The sequence below is a fragment of the Globicephala melas genome, chromosome 9, assembly GCF_963455315.2.
Source record: "Globicephala melas chromosome 9, mGloMel1.2, whole genome shotgun sequence".
Lineage (NCBI taxonomy): Eukaryota > Metazoa > Chordata > Mammalia > Artiodactyla > Delphinidae > Globicephala > Globicephala melas.
The window spans coordinates 68,807,865-68,823,960 of NC_083322.1; the positions used below are offsets into that span (position 1 = coordinate 68,807,865).

The window sequence follows — 16,096 nt, forward strand, 5'->3', positions numbered from 1 at the left end:
GAAAGAGAGGGTAATTAGTAAGAGCAAAAATGTAGGAGATCAGGTCAGAGTCATAGCAGGTCCCCTATCATCTAAGAACTTTGGCTTTTATTCTGAGTAAGATGAGAAGTTTTTTGGAAAAGTCTCTGCAAAACGTGCATAATGTGATTTTGGGGTCTTAACAGGATCTCTCTGGCTGTTGCATTGGGAGCAGATTCAGGAGGAAGGGCAGAAGTAGGGAGACCTTAATCTAGGGATGAGGTGATAAAGGTTTTTACCTGGGTAGGATTTTTCTTTTTTTTTTTTGCAGTCCGCGGGCCTCTCACTGTTGTGGCCTCTTCCGTTGCGGAGCATAGGCTCCGGACGCGCAGGCTCAGTGGCCATGGCTCACGGGCCCAGCCGCTTCACGGCATGTGGGATCCTCCCGGACCTGGGCACGAACCTGTGTCCCCTGCATCGGCAGGCGGACTCTCAACCACTGTGCCACCAGGGAAGCCTTGGGTAGGATTTTTGTAACAAATGCAAACTATGTTCCAAGTTAGTAAAGGTCATGACATGATTTATACTGATTTTAGCTCAGTTTGATCTGAATAATAATTTTTAAGATGTTACGTATCATTCATAAGGACTGTGGTTATAGTTCATAAAAATAAATAAAAAACCACTAGTAACATGTTTGATGATGTCTTACTCTGAACATAACTTTCCATCAGAATTTGCAATCACATTCTCCCTAAATTGAGTATTGAATGCTGGCACGAGTAACAGAGTAATTATTGCCTTTGGGGTCACACGGCTATGCCCTTAAATATTTCTGGCTGCATAATTTGGGTCAAGCTGCTTAGCCTTGTTGAGACTTAGTTTATTTTTGTAGAAAAATTTCTACTTTCTACAATTATGAGTAAAATGCCCACCACCTCTTGATTCATAGAAGAAACTCAAAATTAAACTAGTTCCCTGCCCCCACAAATTTGAAAGGCCTCTTGAATGGTAGAATAAATATCAGTGACAACATTTCAGTCAGGTATGAAATGTTTGCTTTAACATGAATGTGTGTTTGATAGCTGCTCCCACCAACTCTGTTCTGACATTTTGAAACTGATGACTCAACAAGGCAAATTATGGGATGATGGTACAGAGAATATTGAAATTTGAGTCATGACAGAAGCCATCTGGCTATGTCCCTATGCTTGGTGGCAAACTCGTTGCAGATCTTTCTTCTGAGATTTTTATTGAAGCCACATAGCCATTGGCCATCTATATATGCAAATCTCACCATCATAAAAGTTTGGATCTATTTTATAGACTCTGCAGCAGTCTGAAAAATGTGAGAGCTTTGAAAATTGCCTTCCTTTCTTAGTTGGGTGTTGGCGTCACACAGGGTTAGAACATGACTAAGTGTTCCTGAGACTCTGCGGAGCTGTGTAAGGTGAAATGGAAGTGAGGTGAGAATATGAGAGCAGCCATGGTGTGCTGCTCTTTTAAAAAATTTCCAACAGAATTATGTAATGAACTGAAGAGATGGTAGGGCGGATTTAGATTAGATCTCGCCGTGAACTTAATTTAGAGCCACCATCGTTAAGAGATACAACAAAAATTCCCTTTAGCTCTGAGCTGTTATTTTAGAATAATAGCAGCATTTTCCTTAATGAAATGCTGAATAGAGGTCCTCGAGATGATAATAGTCAATGTTGTTTTCCTCATATTATCTCAGATCATTTCAGCATTACTAAAACTGGCTTTGGTCTGTTAACTCATAGTTAAGGAAACAGTGTGGTTAATGATTTCAGTTTTTTCTAGTCGGTTTAAAATAATCCCAACGTTATTCAGGGTTATCATCTTATTGGTACTTAATTTAGCAAATTTAGCTCTGTTTTTGTACGTGCTGCACTTTGATTAAAGTAAAAGGAAATAGCAGTGCCAAATGAGTGCAACTAGTTTATGTAATTTGCTTAGCATTTTTTATTCTCTTTCTTTGTCAAATTGCCTAATTTTGGAAGGTACCTTAGCAGATGCTCAAGAAATATATCCGAGATTTATTCTTTTGAAAAACTCCATCCTTCTTCTTTTCTTCCAAATATGAGATATTCTAAGTGTTCTCTTAATATGAAAATGTTGTTCTTTACGCTTGCTGAAATGTGAATGGCATGTTGTGTAACAGTCTCTCTTCTTTTCTCTCCCAGGAGCTCTTTCCAGTTAACAGACAGAGCGTGGATCATTTTGCTCAGTACTTCACTGACGCAGGTCTTAAGGAGCTCTCTGACTTCCTCCGAGTCCAGCAGTCCCTGGGCACCAGGAAGGAGCTGCAGAAGGAGCTCCAGGAGCGTCTTTCTCAGGAATGCCCGATCAAGGAGGTGGGGACCATGGACTGACATCACTGCAAACCCGTTCAGCGAGAGGGATGATGTAGCCTGTGCAGCACAAGCTTTACCTCCCTTAAGGAGACCTCCCTTTGTTTATTGCTATGAACCCGAGGCCCTTTTCATACCATTTAAATGAGCTCGATTTCAAAGTATTGATTCAGACTCCTCCAGGATGTTCCAGAAAATAATGAGTATTTCCACACAAGTGACTTATTTACCAGGTTGCTATGGTTGTCAGAATGTTTCATCTGTTGAATAGATTTACTCTCCACTAGCAGTATACCTCGATTTATGGTGGTTTTCCCATTTTATTGCAGATTACATAATATGGTTAAGTATTGGGTGAATATATATAGGTTTTAATTTTAAGACAAAAAAGGGGTGATTTTGCAGTCATATCATGGGTAAAGACCAGTTGGACCAGTGGCTCATTGGATCCCACTCATAATAGTTGCGTATTCATATAACATAAATACTACCTTCTTGTATAGCTATCTTTCATATGGCTATGATTGTATCTTTTTTTTTTTTAAGTCCTGCCTGAAGAAAACTTCCTATTTGAACTTTAAAAACTTTTACATGATAATTCAAAAATTGCATAAAGAGTCCTTTCCTTTTGCCACTTACTCCCAAGTCCCAAATCCTCACTATCCTGCGTGCTCGCAGCCTTGCAAGGTACCTTTTGCGGTTTAAGACTGGAGAATTCCGGACTGATGCTGTCCAGCAGGTGAAGGTGTTGGTCCTAAGTCTCATGGCATTAAGGTCAGCAATATATTCAGTAATCTTTCTCCAAGCAAAGAACTTGAACATGATTTAACATGGGGAAAAAAAAGCAAACCAAATAACACTGCGATACCTTTAGGTGCAGACATGTCACCTTTCTTTGCAGCTGGGGGACTAGGACTTCCCAGTTCCTTCGGTTCTCAAAGGCTGCTTAACCCACAGCTGACCCCTCTGTACCCCAGGCCAGCAGGAAAGAAAGCAACGTATTTTCATTAAAAAAAAGGAAGGGAGAAAAATAGCTGTACTACTCACAAAGAAGTACACGTGAGATATATTGATATTATGGTTTTTAATCACTTCTGAGGCCCTCACCTCTATTTGTGATTCTATTCAAAAGGAGAAAGATTTTTCCAAACAAGTTTCATATAAGATACACTGTTAGGCAGATTTTATTCCGTACGATCAGGTTTTAGGATACATTTGCATATTTAAAAGTAACTCTGAAGGGAAAATAGCCTGCTGAGGGTTGCTGCTTTGATATGTATCATATGTAAAGTCTTTGCACTTTACAGTTTATTTACATGAGGCATGAGGATCATCAAAAGCGATAATTAGAGGATGAATTGCAGAGAATGCCTTGTACAAGCCCAAGACATTTTTCAAGAGGTTTAAAGTTAAGGATCGGAAGTAAAAATTCACAGCTCTGTTGCCTTCTTCAAACCCCAGAAAGTCAAACTGGCTTAAATAATCTTTGCCCTGCTTTACTCAAAGGGGTTCCTGCCTGTAAGAGTATAGCCCCTAAGAAACCACGATTCTCTTTTTTTATTTTCTATTATCCAGCACCTCCTGGCCAGAGATAAGCCTATTAATTTGGGGACTAAAAATAAATCTGCTTTGAGAACAAATCATTGTGTTTTTCCTGCCTCTCGTAACTGGAGAGTATATGCCAGGAAGGGAGGAACTGAGCAGAATATTTGTCTGCCCCTAACCTTTTACTGATCGGGCACAGTGAGAGGGGAACTCCCTATCTGTCTGTTACTCTCTGACTCCTTTTTTTGTGAAATTTAGGTGGTGCTCTATGTTAAAGAAGAAATGAAGAGGAATGATCTTCCAGAAACAGCAGTGATTGGACTGCTGTGGACCTGTATAATGAACGCTGTGGAATGGAACAAGAAGGAAGAGCTCGTTGCCGAGCAAGCCCTCAAGCATCTGAAGGTACCAGGTCCCAACAAGGCACAGTCTTGGCTGCAGGCCAACTGCAGCTCTTAACAATGTGATAGATGTGTTCTAATCAGTCCAAACACATACTTCCTAGTGTTTTTCTTTTCAAATTTGCCACTACCTAAAATGTTTCAGATGTAAGAGCTTATGAAATACCTAAGGGTAAATTCTTACTAAAAACAATGTCAGAAAATCCACAGAATAGTCATATATTCAATATTTAAAGGGAAATATAGTCTAACTATTGGTTCTCCTTCTACGTGATAAAAATTCTTAATGAGTATTTTTTAAGTAAACTACAAGCTGACATTAGAATTTGAAAACTGAGTGGTGGAAGAAATCAACCGATTGTGTAAATTGTATATTTTTGTGGGGAGATACATATGTTTTTGCTTTTATTGTCCTCTCCCTATAAAAGTGTCTTAAGACAAGTGGAAGACTTAGAGCCTGCCTTCAGAGTTTACACTTGAATTGGGAAATCAACAGGTACCTAGTTTAAACTAGGTAGGATGTAAATTCAGATTACTCTCAGTATTTAGGAAGACAGAGCAGTGAGTAGCCTATGCAGGTTAAGTTGACCAGGGAAGGCTCAGAGGAGGAGTTAAGTGTTGAGCTGAGTAGGTCTTAGAGAAAACAACAGCCAAACAACTGGAAGCCAAGGTCATTTGGGACGAAGGGAACAGTATGAACAAAACCATAAAGATGACATGTGGGGGGTCTGCGATGTTTAGGAAGGAGATGCCCACTCTTCCAGTGGCAGAGCCACACTTCAGTGATGGAGGGGTCACAGCAGCCCTGGGAACCTTTGGAACTTAGGAACTCTGTCTTATTTTCACAGGACCCATTAGACAGACACAGTAGCATGGCAGTTATCTTTAATATAGTCAGAATTTCATATTTGGTTGCTTTTAGTGGGTACAGCGAGAGAAATCTGATAAGGTGCAGGGATAAAAAAATTCATTTTGATTGGTCACAATATTAGAATAAGATAATCCTCAAAGTGAAGATTTTCTAAGCAAACCTCCAGATTATTGTTATGATTCAAGTGGTGTCAGCCCTGCACCTCTCACGAGAGTAAATGGTTTTACTCCCCACTTCTGTTCCAGCAATACGCTCCACTCCTGGCTGTGTTCAGCTCCCAAGGCCAGTCAGAGCTGATCCTCCTCCAGAAGGTGCAAGAGTACTGTTATGACAACATCCATTTCATGAAAGCCTTTCAGAAGATCGTGGTTCTTTTTTATAAAGGTGTGTATCTATGTCATCCTGCCACTATGTTTCTATGTTTTGTTGAAGCTTTTCGAGGGACAGAGTAGGGGGTGAGGCAGAGGGGGATATAGGTTAATGATAGTCTTTGAGTTTTAGTGATGCAGCCATATTATGTAGAGAGAGAAGGTGCAAACACCGTAGACATGCGTGGCCTGAGGAACCAGCCTGAATAGGCCCCTGTACACTTGTCACTGGTGGAAATTGCTAGAAGACTGGTGATGAACTAATAATTTTGGTGGGGAGGGATGGTGAAAAAGACTGTAATTACAAAAAATAAGGTCTGTTTTTGCATCGTAAGGATTAGCTATAACAACGGTGATTACCAAGTGGTTACATATAGTATGTTCATACCTTTTCAGATGCCATAAAGCTGACTTTAAAATTACTGAAATAACTAGCTTTTCACTTTGCAGTTTAGTTATTTGGCCCAGCCATTGTACTGTTTTCCAAGGAAATGGCTATTTTTAGAACTTCACATTTACTGTCTTGTTATTGTATTTATAAGGATTAGGTTGCCATGACAACTGGCACAGCCAGTTTATTAAAAATGAATGCTATTAGGGTTGTTTTTTTTTTTTTAACATCTTTAGCTATTAGGGTTTTAACTGATCTCAATCTCTATACCTATAGTATATGAAGAAAATGATCCTGGACTCTTCTTTGGTCTAGGTGTTTGTAGTTTTATGAGGCGGGGGGGGGGGGGAAGGAACACTTAAGAAACGAGATGTTTTGAACATTATAAAATGTTAATTAGAAGTTACTGCTATCTTAAATGGCATAACACAGAAAAGGCTAAAGTATAAATTAATACCAACCAAATGTTTCTTTTCTTTTTGATGTGTTCTTAAAGTTGTCTATCTTGAATGACAAGTTGGACATTTGGAATGTAAAAATTTTACATTACTGATTACTAGCTGTTTTTAAAACGTTTAATAGCATTTCACAAAGAGTTTTAACTGGCTGTCCAGATTCTTCAAATGCATACGTCTTGCCCACAAGGGTTTGGGTGATCTTTTGCTTTCTCAGCACTAAGGTATTTGGCACAATTTCCATATCAGTGGGAGACTGTGATGACTGCCAAGTCCCATTTGAAATTCAGTAATAGGTGTTTTTCTGTGGCCAGATCTGAATTGGCCCTCTTGGATGTGGTCATGGGATAGCAATGTCCTAAAACTAGGGCTTAAATGATACCCAGGGTCATGAGATAGCAATGTCTTAAGTCTAGGTGACCCATCAGAACCAAACCTGCAGGTCCTATGGCCAACCCACCTGTGGTACCCAGGAGCCAAGAAAGAGGAGCAGCCCCCCGCAGCCAGTAGCCATTCTGTCCACACTGGCCACAGCTGGCCCCATTTTAAACTGGTAGAGAGGCCTGTGGGATAGGTTTCACATTTGCTTCGTGAGTGGTCAATATTTTCCACTACAGAAAAGCAAACTGTTTATAAACTAGCTGCCTAAACACATAATTTCCTTTCTTGTTGTTTAATAGCCAGCCCAACCGAACAGTGTCTCTTACCAAATCCTTGTTCTTTGCTTTTTTTTTGCGGTACATGGGCCTCTCACTGCTGTGGCCTCACCCGTTGTGGAGCACAGTCTCCAGACATGCAGGCTCAGCGGCCATGGCTCACGGGCCCAGCCGCTCCGTGGCATGTGGGATCTTCCCGGACTGGGACACGAACCCGTGTCCCCTGCATCGGCAGGCGGACTCCCAACCACTGTGCCACCAGGGAAGCCCGAAATCCTTGTTTTTAACTGAGACGTAGTTGTTTGAGCCTCGTCTGCAGCAATACCTCATTTCATTATTATACTTAATTCAAAAAAACAAAAAATAAACTACTTTTTATCAGTAAAGGCATTTAAGTGGCATATAAACTATCAAAATCCTATTCTTCAAATTTCTCATTTTAACCATTAATGAATGCCAACATCCTTCCCTATTAAACTTCTTATAACAACTACAAACAGCTAGCAAAACTGATTGCTTTATTTCCTATTCTTCAGCCCCAAATGCTAGGGAACAGTGACCTGAAATTATAAAATAACCAAGCAGTGGGCCCTGAGAAGTAAAAAGAAGAGGCATTAGCTCTTCCTTAGGCCGTTGATTAACTAGGTAGTCAGCTTTTTAAAATAGATTGTTTCAGTTAGTAAGGTCTGTGGCAAGTATGAGCAGGCCCAAGGGAACACAGGGGGATAAGTGTCAATAACAGTTTTATTCTGGCTCAGTTATTTGGAAATGAAATCAGGAAGCTCTTTACAAATGGAAACCTAAACTATATCACTGAAAAGTTAAAACTAAATGTCATTTTCTAGGTAATTTCATAATTTTCCACAAAATTATACATACAGGCTGTTTTTTTTTAGTAAAATAATTGCATTTTTTCTCTTGAGAACGTGGAATCCCCAAGGAATGATTGTTCCATACTACTGTTAGGAGAGTTACTGTGTTTACCTTCCCTTTTGAATAGTAGTTTTTACTTTGACCTTATTTCATCCAACAAACACTTGTGCACCTGGAGACATATATTTCATTTTTTTTTATGAGGATTTGGGTGCTCTTGTTGTGTATTTCATATGCCTAGGAAGGCTTGAGGACAGCATGTATTAAAGCACTCCTTTCCCGGTGCTCGTGTGCACGTGACTCACCTGGAGCGCTTGTTAAAACAGATTCCCCAGGGATTCTGATTCAGTGGGTACAGCATTGGGCCCGCAAATTTGCGTTTTAACAAATTTCCAGGTGATGCTGTGACTGTTCATCCGGGACCACTGGTCTAAAGGGTATCGGATGTGAGAAGTGACAAATCCCATGAACCATGGTAACATGGTTAAGATTATACTTATCATTAATTCCATACACACATATACATTTTACAAATAATCAAATAGTGTCTTTGTTTCTTTTATCTAGTGATGTGGATCCCTTGACATTTTGCTTTCAAGCAGATTTTCAAAAATGTAATGGAAATCCTTTCTTTCCCATTTTAAGTCTCTATTACATACACCCACCTTACTGTATTTCCAGAACTTGAGGATAACAGAAACATGAGGGTATGATTCCTCATGTCCCCTTTGAAAACCTAATTACTTAAATGAATGATATTATTAAAGTATTTTTAGATGTTTTAGTTAAAGTATTTTTGTTAAAGTATTTTTAGATGTTTATATAAAAAACAGTGGAATAAAAGTGAATAAACTTTAAATAATAATGCTTTTCGGCAATGAAAGGAGAAAGTGGTGATTGGTCACTCAGTGAAGATTTACTTTTTGTACTAAAATCTAGATTTTTATATTTCTAAGGCAGTAAGAAAAATAGTAAATTCATCACTACTTTTTAAATATCACATTATTCACTTTCTAAAATAATTTTCTTTCTTCCTGAAGCTAAGTACCATAGTCTCAGCATGTAGGTCTGAAAAATATATAACTACCTTCTCAAGTACCATTAGTATCTCTATCATGGCTTTTATTGTTTGCAGATATTTCTTAGGTTAAATTCTGTTCCTCACGCACATTTTTCTAAAAGAATTTTCTTATTCTTGTTCTAAAAAAAAAGGTTATTTGCCTTCTCACCATATAGTGCCAACTTTTTAAGGTAAATTATTTTTGACTTGTGTCCCTATGTGCCACTGCTAATAAAAAGTACTGAATTTTCTAAGTTCCAAGTGACACAGTTTTCAACTTAAATATTTAAACAACTAACGTTACCTAAAACTTTGCAGTTCTCAAACCACTTTTACAATATTGTCTCTTTGACCCTCGTGAAAACCCAAATTTTGAATTATAACTCTACACATTGAGACATATTTAGTTTTTCACATCAAGTTCATCGATTTGTACATTATACATTTATTGAATGCAAACTAGATGGCAGGTCTTATGTTATTAAATGCTGGGAATGAGATGCTGAACAAAATAGTCCTTGACTTCCTAGATTCCAGAGTGTAGAAGAAAATCAAGAAACATAATCACCTTGTCAGTGGCTAAAATAAGGCTCGTACAGATAGATGCTGATGAAGAGTGAAAGGATGATAGAGGAGGGGCCCCTAACTCAGAGCTGAAGCTGACTTGGAGAAAGAAAAAGGAAGGCTCTCAAGGGACACAAGTATTTCACCAGAGATGATGAAGAAGTTGGCCACATCGAGGGGAGAGAAGTGTACTGTAATGTGAGGGGGTTCTGTGCAATTGTAGAATGTCTTCCTTTCTTGCTGTACTTTTACTGATCCTCCGTATTCCTACTGTGCATTTTGGGAGATCCCAACACTTTGTCATCTTCATCTCCCAGTTATAATGAACTCCTCTCCCTACTTTTCCTTAGTGGGAAAAAAAAGTTCTTTCTCTTCTTCATTTGTCAAGGAGTTCCTTCCTTTTAAGATGAGACGTTTCCCTACACAAAAGTTGACTTTCTTTTTGGTGTTCGTGCTTTGCCGCAAAGTCGCCCTGTGTAGGTGCTTATGTCCCTTCTTTATTGTTTTATTCCCCTGGGACTAGAAATTTGGTCTTGCAGCAGATGTTTATTACTAAATTAGCTTCTTCTAAGAACTCAGCTCTGCACAGTTTGTCTGATTTTCAGTGGATGAGACATCCTATAAGTTTTACCTGTCATGTACTGTCCTTTTCACAAGCACAGTCACTGACAAGTATTCTAGTAGTTGCATGGCCTCTTTCGGCCTCTGTGGGGCAATAAAACTCTCAACCTTCAGAGAATGAGCTCTCAGCCTTCAGAAGGAAAACCTGAGACAAAGAGTATCGCTAAACTACACTCTCCGTTGCCTTTCCAACCTGTACATTGTGTCATAACATGATTCATTAAGGGGAGGAGAAAAAAGAGAATTTCTCTTTACATGTTTAATTCTATGTTTTGTTTTATAACATTAACAATAGCAGTTTTATAGTACATGCATATAATTTATAAAACAAAAAATACACATATGTTGTGTGTACACACTCAAAATTGTCTTACTGATAGGGGAGCATGATCAAAAGAGTTTGGAAATTATTGGTCTAAATCACAGGCATTTTAAACATGTCATAAAAACAAATTATATAAAAGGGACTTTAAAAATCCATGTTTGAGCTAATTAGCATTCCTGAAAGGTTTCTGCAAAGCCATCTTACCCAGTAACAGGTCACTTCCTTGAGCTGTAAAGCATCTGCTCCTCATTGGTATGAAAACTGGACTTTGATGGCAAGAGGTAGGAGAATTCTTTCATCATTGTGAGTGGGGAGTGTGGAGCTGGAAGCACAAGAAACTAAAAGACTAGAAGCTAAGAGTAATTCCTTAGGGCTCCTGGTTATAATTTTTATATCTAGTCCTTATATATGAATAAATCTAGACTTCCTTCTTCCTTTGCAAAATGTAGTGTATTTAATGACCAAAATAAAACAAACTTTATATTTTCTAAAACCAGTCATGTGCATTTTTAGTCAATTTGACCTCTTCAGTTGAATCCAAGAGCCAATTATTAATTTTAAAAAAACAAAGTTTTTGTTATGAAAAGATCACTGAGGTTTTGAATGAAACCAGTATCAAATCATTTCTCTTGTTTTCATAAGTTAAAGGTATATTTTAACTGCAAAAACATCATTAGAATGATTTATCAGCATTTGCAATGGATTGGGCAGGCGTTGGGGATGATAATAAATCCTTTTTATCTGTTTTCCATCCCATTTCCCACACCAAAATCCCAAAAGATAACCCATTAGAACATTGGCAAAGTCTGTAGGCTATTTTTTTCATATTCCCCTTTCTATTCTTAACATTAAATATTCTAAATTAATGGTAACTTGAGGGTATCAAGGAGTATTTGTGGAATTTAGCACTTTTTGTTTCTCTCCTAACAGTGTACAAGGAAAACATTACTCATGTGATTTAGATATTGTGCTGTGGGGAAGTAAATTTAGAACTTAGCGATAGAGTACTGTAGAACTTTGGATTATGTGTGTATTGGTCCCATGGTACACCCAGGAAGCTCATCATTATATTTAATTATTAACATTGTTATTGCATCCTGTCTGCATTTTTTTCATTTGCTTTCTTTTCCTCCTAAAGTAAATCCCCTTGAAAGACCAGTCATTTGTGGTTGCTGCTTAATCAAGATGTGTTTGCAGTTGGTGGCAGGACACAGAGTGTTCTGAAAGGCTGGAATTGATGATTCATTGGCAAAATTACAAAATAACCTAGTTTCCTGCCAGCAAATTAGCACTGTGAGATTTTCAAGTCCCAGTCCCATCACCATCCCTCCCCTAACTACTACAATACACAGGGCACTGCGCTGTATGGAAATAAGCTTGGTTCTTGTCTTCTGATAAGTTTCAATACGAATTTCTTTTATAAAAGAGCTTTAATATTTGAAGTGATTGCTTTCTATTAAACTATAAGACATGAAGTTGCTTTAAAACATGACATGTATGTAGTAGCTTTGAAACCTTTGATTTGAAATTGCAGCTGATGTGCTGAGTGAAGAAGCGATATTGAAATGGTACAAAGAAGCACATGTTGCCAAAGGCAAAAGTGTTTTTCTTGACCAGATGAAGAAATTTGTTGAGTGGTTACAAAACGCAGAAGAAGGTATGATTCCATTTAACAACTCTGGTGACCATTTAGCAAATCCTTTCTCACTACAATTCAAAATAGCTCCCCCCTCCACAGATTTTTCTTGCCTTCCTAAAACTAAAGTTCTGAGGTGTGTTCCACAGCATTTTGTCCACCTCTTAGCCTTCCTTTCTGAATCAAGGCAATGACAATTTCTGCAAGATAAACAAAACAAAACCAAAACCTCTTAAATTATTCCTAATTTAAGGGACAAAGAGGAAGAAATAATCAGCAGCTGTGAAAGGAAAAAAAATACATTTGGCTTAATCACTTTTATGGGATTATATCGACTTTTATGGCGCCTTTACCAGTTGACTGGTATTTAAAATGGCAATACAAGTTGGAAGAACAATAATGATGAGACTTAATCCAACTGAGCATGAAAAGTTGCCGATCCAGAAAAATATAAATGGTTTTCGTCACCAATAATATTTCTGAGCATGTTCCATTTTTAGAAAGGTAATTTCGTTTAAAAGCAAAAAGGAGCAAAAGTTTGCTGCCTGCCCTCTATATGACTCTCTTACCTAGTAAATGGATGCCTAGGCAAAATGTCTAGTGGGGGAGGGAGATAGAGTAGAAATTCTTTCATGACCTTATTTAAAGGTGTCTCAGAAGAAATGACCTGACTTTTCTTTCTTCTCTCCTAGAATCTGAATCTGAAGGTGAAGAAAATTAGACAGCTCAAGAAGCACAATACCTAGGTCACCACACAACACTCTTACGGGGAATGCTGAACCATTTGAGAAGAGAAACTTGGCTTCTGTTTTCACAAAGGAAAAAAAAAAATAGGATAGGCTTCCCTTGTGCAGAGGGGGAAATGGTTTTTGTTTTTGTTTTGTTTTTAAATGGAGCCCTGAGGCATCAGCTATTATACTTGGGACTCTACCTCTCACTCACTATATGCTAACTTAAAGCCATTCAACAGGGAGTCCAGTAGGTGTCTGAAATTAAATACTCCACAGACTCCTCTTTTTTAGCTGTATTTTTCAGGTACTGTGTGGTGAATGCCCCACTGGTGTCTATTACAGGGCCACTTTGGTAGTTGTGTATCTGCTCGTGTATGTGATTTGACAAACAGTTTTTTAAAATAAATGGCTTTTTAAAAATCTGGGCTTATATTTTCAGAGCTTTTATTTCTTTACTGTTCTGACTTCTTACACAGATGACATTTCAGTGTTAGGCTTTTTTTTCCCATCCAAAATGCTGAATTGTTCTTGTCTATGAAAACACTTCTGTTCCTTTTATCATCATAACTAATACACTTCACTTATCTTTGTAGTGAAATAGAAATCAACCCCAAAATACAGGCACATAGCAGTAATACCAAGAAGTGATTTATTTATTTATTTATTTTGCAGTACGCGGGCCTCTCACTGTCGTGGCCTCTCCCGTTGCGGAGCACAGGCTCTGGACGCGCAGGCTTAGCGGCCATGGCTCATGGGCCCAGCCGCTCTGTGACATGTGGGATCTTCCCGGACCTGGGCACGAACCCATGTCCCCTGCATCGGCAGGCGGACTCTCAACCACTGCGCCACCAGGGAAGCCCTAGAAGTGATATTATTAATAATAATTATTATCTACATGTGAGAATGTCATTTTCATTACACAGGAAATAGTAAGGACAGAATAACTGCAGCCAAGAATGACTGGAAGTCACAGGATAAAGAACTTTAAAAGTATTAACTCATCTACCGCAATATGGTACACTGCCCTGGAGATGAAAACCACGTGGTACTAAACAAAGACAATTCTGGAATGCATTGCCTTTATAGCATAGTCCCTTGAGAGAAAAGCAGGAAACCAAAGGGAGGGGTATCTGATTTCTTCCAGTTCGTCAGTTCATGGCAAGCCTCCATCATCTACCTACCCTTCCATCTATCTAAAAATTAGAACTATGAAGTTAAACGGTAGTCACGTTATAGAGTGCATATGTAACGTGTTTATTTGAAGTGAAAAAAATGAATCATTTTCATTGAAAACAAAGTTGGCAAACTAATTTGACAAGTGCTGACTGCCAATTAGGATACGTGACAGGCACACTCTGTAAATTAAGTTCAATCTTCATCTCCGATGTTTTGACGAATATATTTAAAGATAAAATAATGCAAATTACATTCAATTTGTAATAAAAATTTTATATGTCAACTTTTATGTATTTTTTTTTTTTTTTGCGGCACGCGGGCCTCTCACTGTTGTGGCCTCTCCCGTTGCGGAGCACAGGCTCAGGACGCGCAGGCTCAGCGGCCATGGCTCACAGGCCCAGCCGCCCCGCGGCATGTGGGATCCTCCCGGACCGGGGCATGAACCCGTGTCCCCTGCATCGGCAGGCGGACTCCTAACCACCGCGCCACCAGGGAAGCCCAACTTTTATGTATTTTATATTTAATTTTATGTCAGTATGTCCCCCTTCATTTTAGGGGATCATGTGTAAAGCATGCGAAGGGCACTGCAGTAGAGGATATTTGACTTTGCCCCACTATTTCCAAAGGGTCCACACTAAGACCTAGAAAAGCAGAGTTGTCCAAGGTCTTAGAGTTAGTGACCAAGATGGAACTAAAAGTCCCACTTCTGAGTCCCACGCCTTTGCTCTTTTTTTCCTATATTCTGCTGTCAAATTATTTATGAGAATGTAAGTTTCTACAGTTCAAAAATTTTTTCAACTAGCACTTCTATCGAATAAACATCTGGGAAATCAATTTTGTAGCCTATAAACTATAGGAGTTGTAGAATACTAATACTTATCTTTTCTAGCGCATAATATTTTCCCCAAACGAACTTAAGGTAGTGATTTTCAGGTAAGCGAGCATTGGGGGAGAGGGAGGATGCTCATCAGCAAGAATTTAATAACAAATCAACCAACCAAAGCCCTTTCTTTCTCTGAAAGACGTGTCTCTTTTTCTTTTTAAAAATAAAACTTGTCCTAATTATAAAAGTAATTACATTAGTTATCTATTGCTACACAACAGATTATCACCGCATTTAGCAGCTTTAAACAACAGATATTTATCCTATCCGTTTCTGTGGTCCGGATCTAGGAGCTGCTTAGCTGGGTGGTTTCCAGCTCAGCCTCTGCTGAGGTTGCAGTCAAACTATTGGTTGGGAGTGCAGTCCTCTGAAGGCTGTAGCGTCTGCTTCCAAGCTGACAGCGGTTGTATGATCAGACCACTCAAGATGCCTGCTCTCTTGCTCTCTCTACATCCCCTGCTCAATCAGTCCCTGCCTCACATGACTGACCTTCCCTCCTAATCATAGTGTCTAATCAGTAAATGCCTACTTGACCCTGGCCCCAGCTGGTGATTGTTCTGATCTTTAGATCAGAGCTCTACTAAGATAGTTTGAAAGGGGCGTGCCCCTCAGTTGGTTTCCCTGGTAACCAATGAGCCCACCTGATATCAATTCCCTCTATAACTGGTAACCTCCCTCTCCCCGTGGTACCGAAGACTGCTGCCGCGTCTTGCCCTGGTGTCCTGCCTGCCGTCTGCCGCATACCGTGGCGTGTCACTCCAGGCTCTGCTTCAGACACGTAAGATCCCCCATCCATTAAACCATTAATATCCCTGTTGCTGCCTCGGGGCTCTTTCTTTGGTCTTGAGGCTGGGGGAGTACAGCGCTTGCCAGCCTGTGGGGTGTAGCCCAGCAGCAGTGGTTGGTGGACCTCAGTTCCTCACTGACTTTTAGCCAGAGCCTTGAGTTCCTTACCACAGTGTCCTCTCCTTAGGCTGCCTGAGAGTCTTCATGGCCTAACAGCTGGTTTTCCCCAGAATGAGTGGTCTGAGAAAGGGAGCCCTGGGAGGAAGCCATCTTTAATAACCTAATATTTGAAATGACTTCCCATACATCCCGTCTACACATTCTTTGGGTTACACAGACCAACCCTGGTACAATGTGGAAGGCATCTGCCTGAGGTGGACTACCAGGCAGTGGGGAGAATTGAGGGCCGTCTTGGAGGCTGGCT

At 39.4% G+C, this 16,096-nt stretch overlaps 1 protein-coding gene across 2 annotated transcripts in view; it reads left to right on the forward strand.

The window, feature by feature from the left end:
- The window catches only part of BZW2 (basic leucine zipper and W2 domains 2), a 57,093-nt gene extending 44,066 nt beyond the window's left edge, over positions 1 to 13,027 (forward strand). For both annotated transcript variants that reach the window (XM_030857138.2, XM_030857140.3), the window contains exons 8-12: positions 2,163 to 2,333; positions 4,134 to 4,280; positions 5,393 to 5,531; positions 11,995 to 12,117; positions 12,789 to 13,027. In XM_030857138.2, the coding sequence (XP_030712998.2) occupies positions 2,163 to 2,333; positions 4,134 to 4,280; positions 5,393 to 5,531; positions 11,995 to 12,117; positions 12,789 to 12,817 (609 nt within the window). In that variant the 3' untranslated portion in view covers positions 12,818 to 13,027. The remainder of the gene's footprint in view (positions 1 to 2,162; positions 2,334 to 4,133; positions 4,281 to 5,392; positions 5,532 to 11,994; positions 12,118 to 12,788) is intronic.
- Positions 13,028 to 16,096: the final 3,069 nt, after the last annotated feature.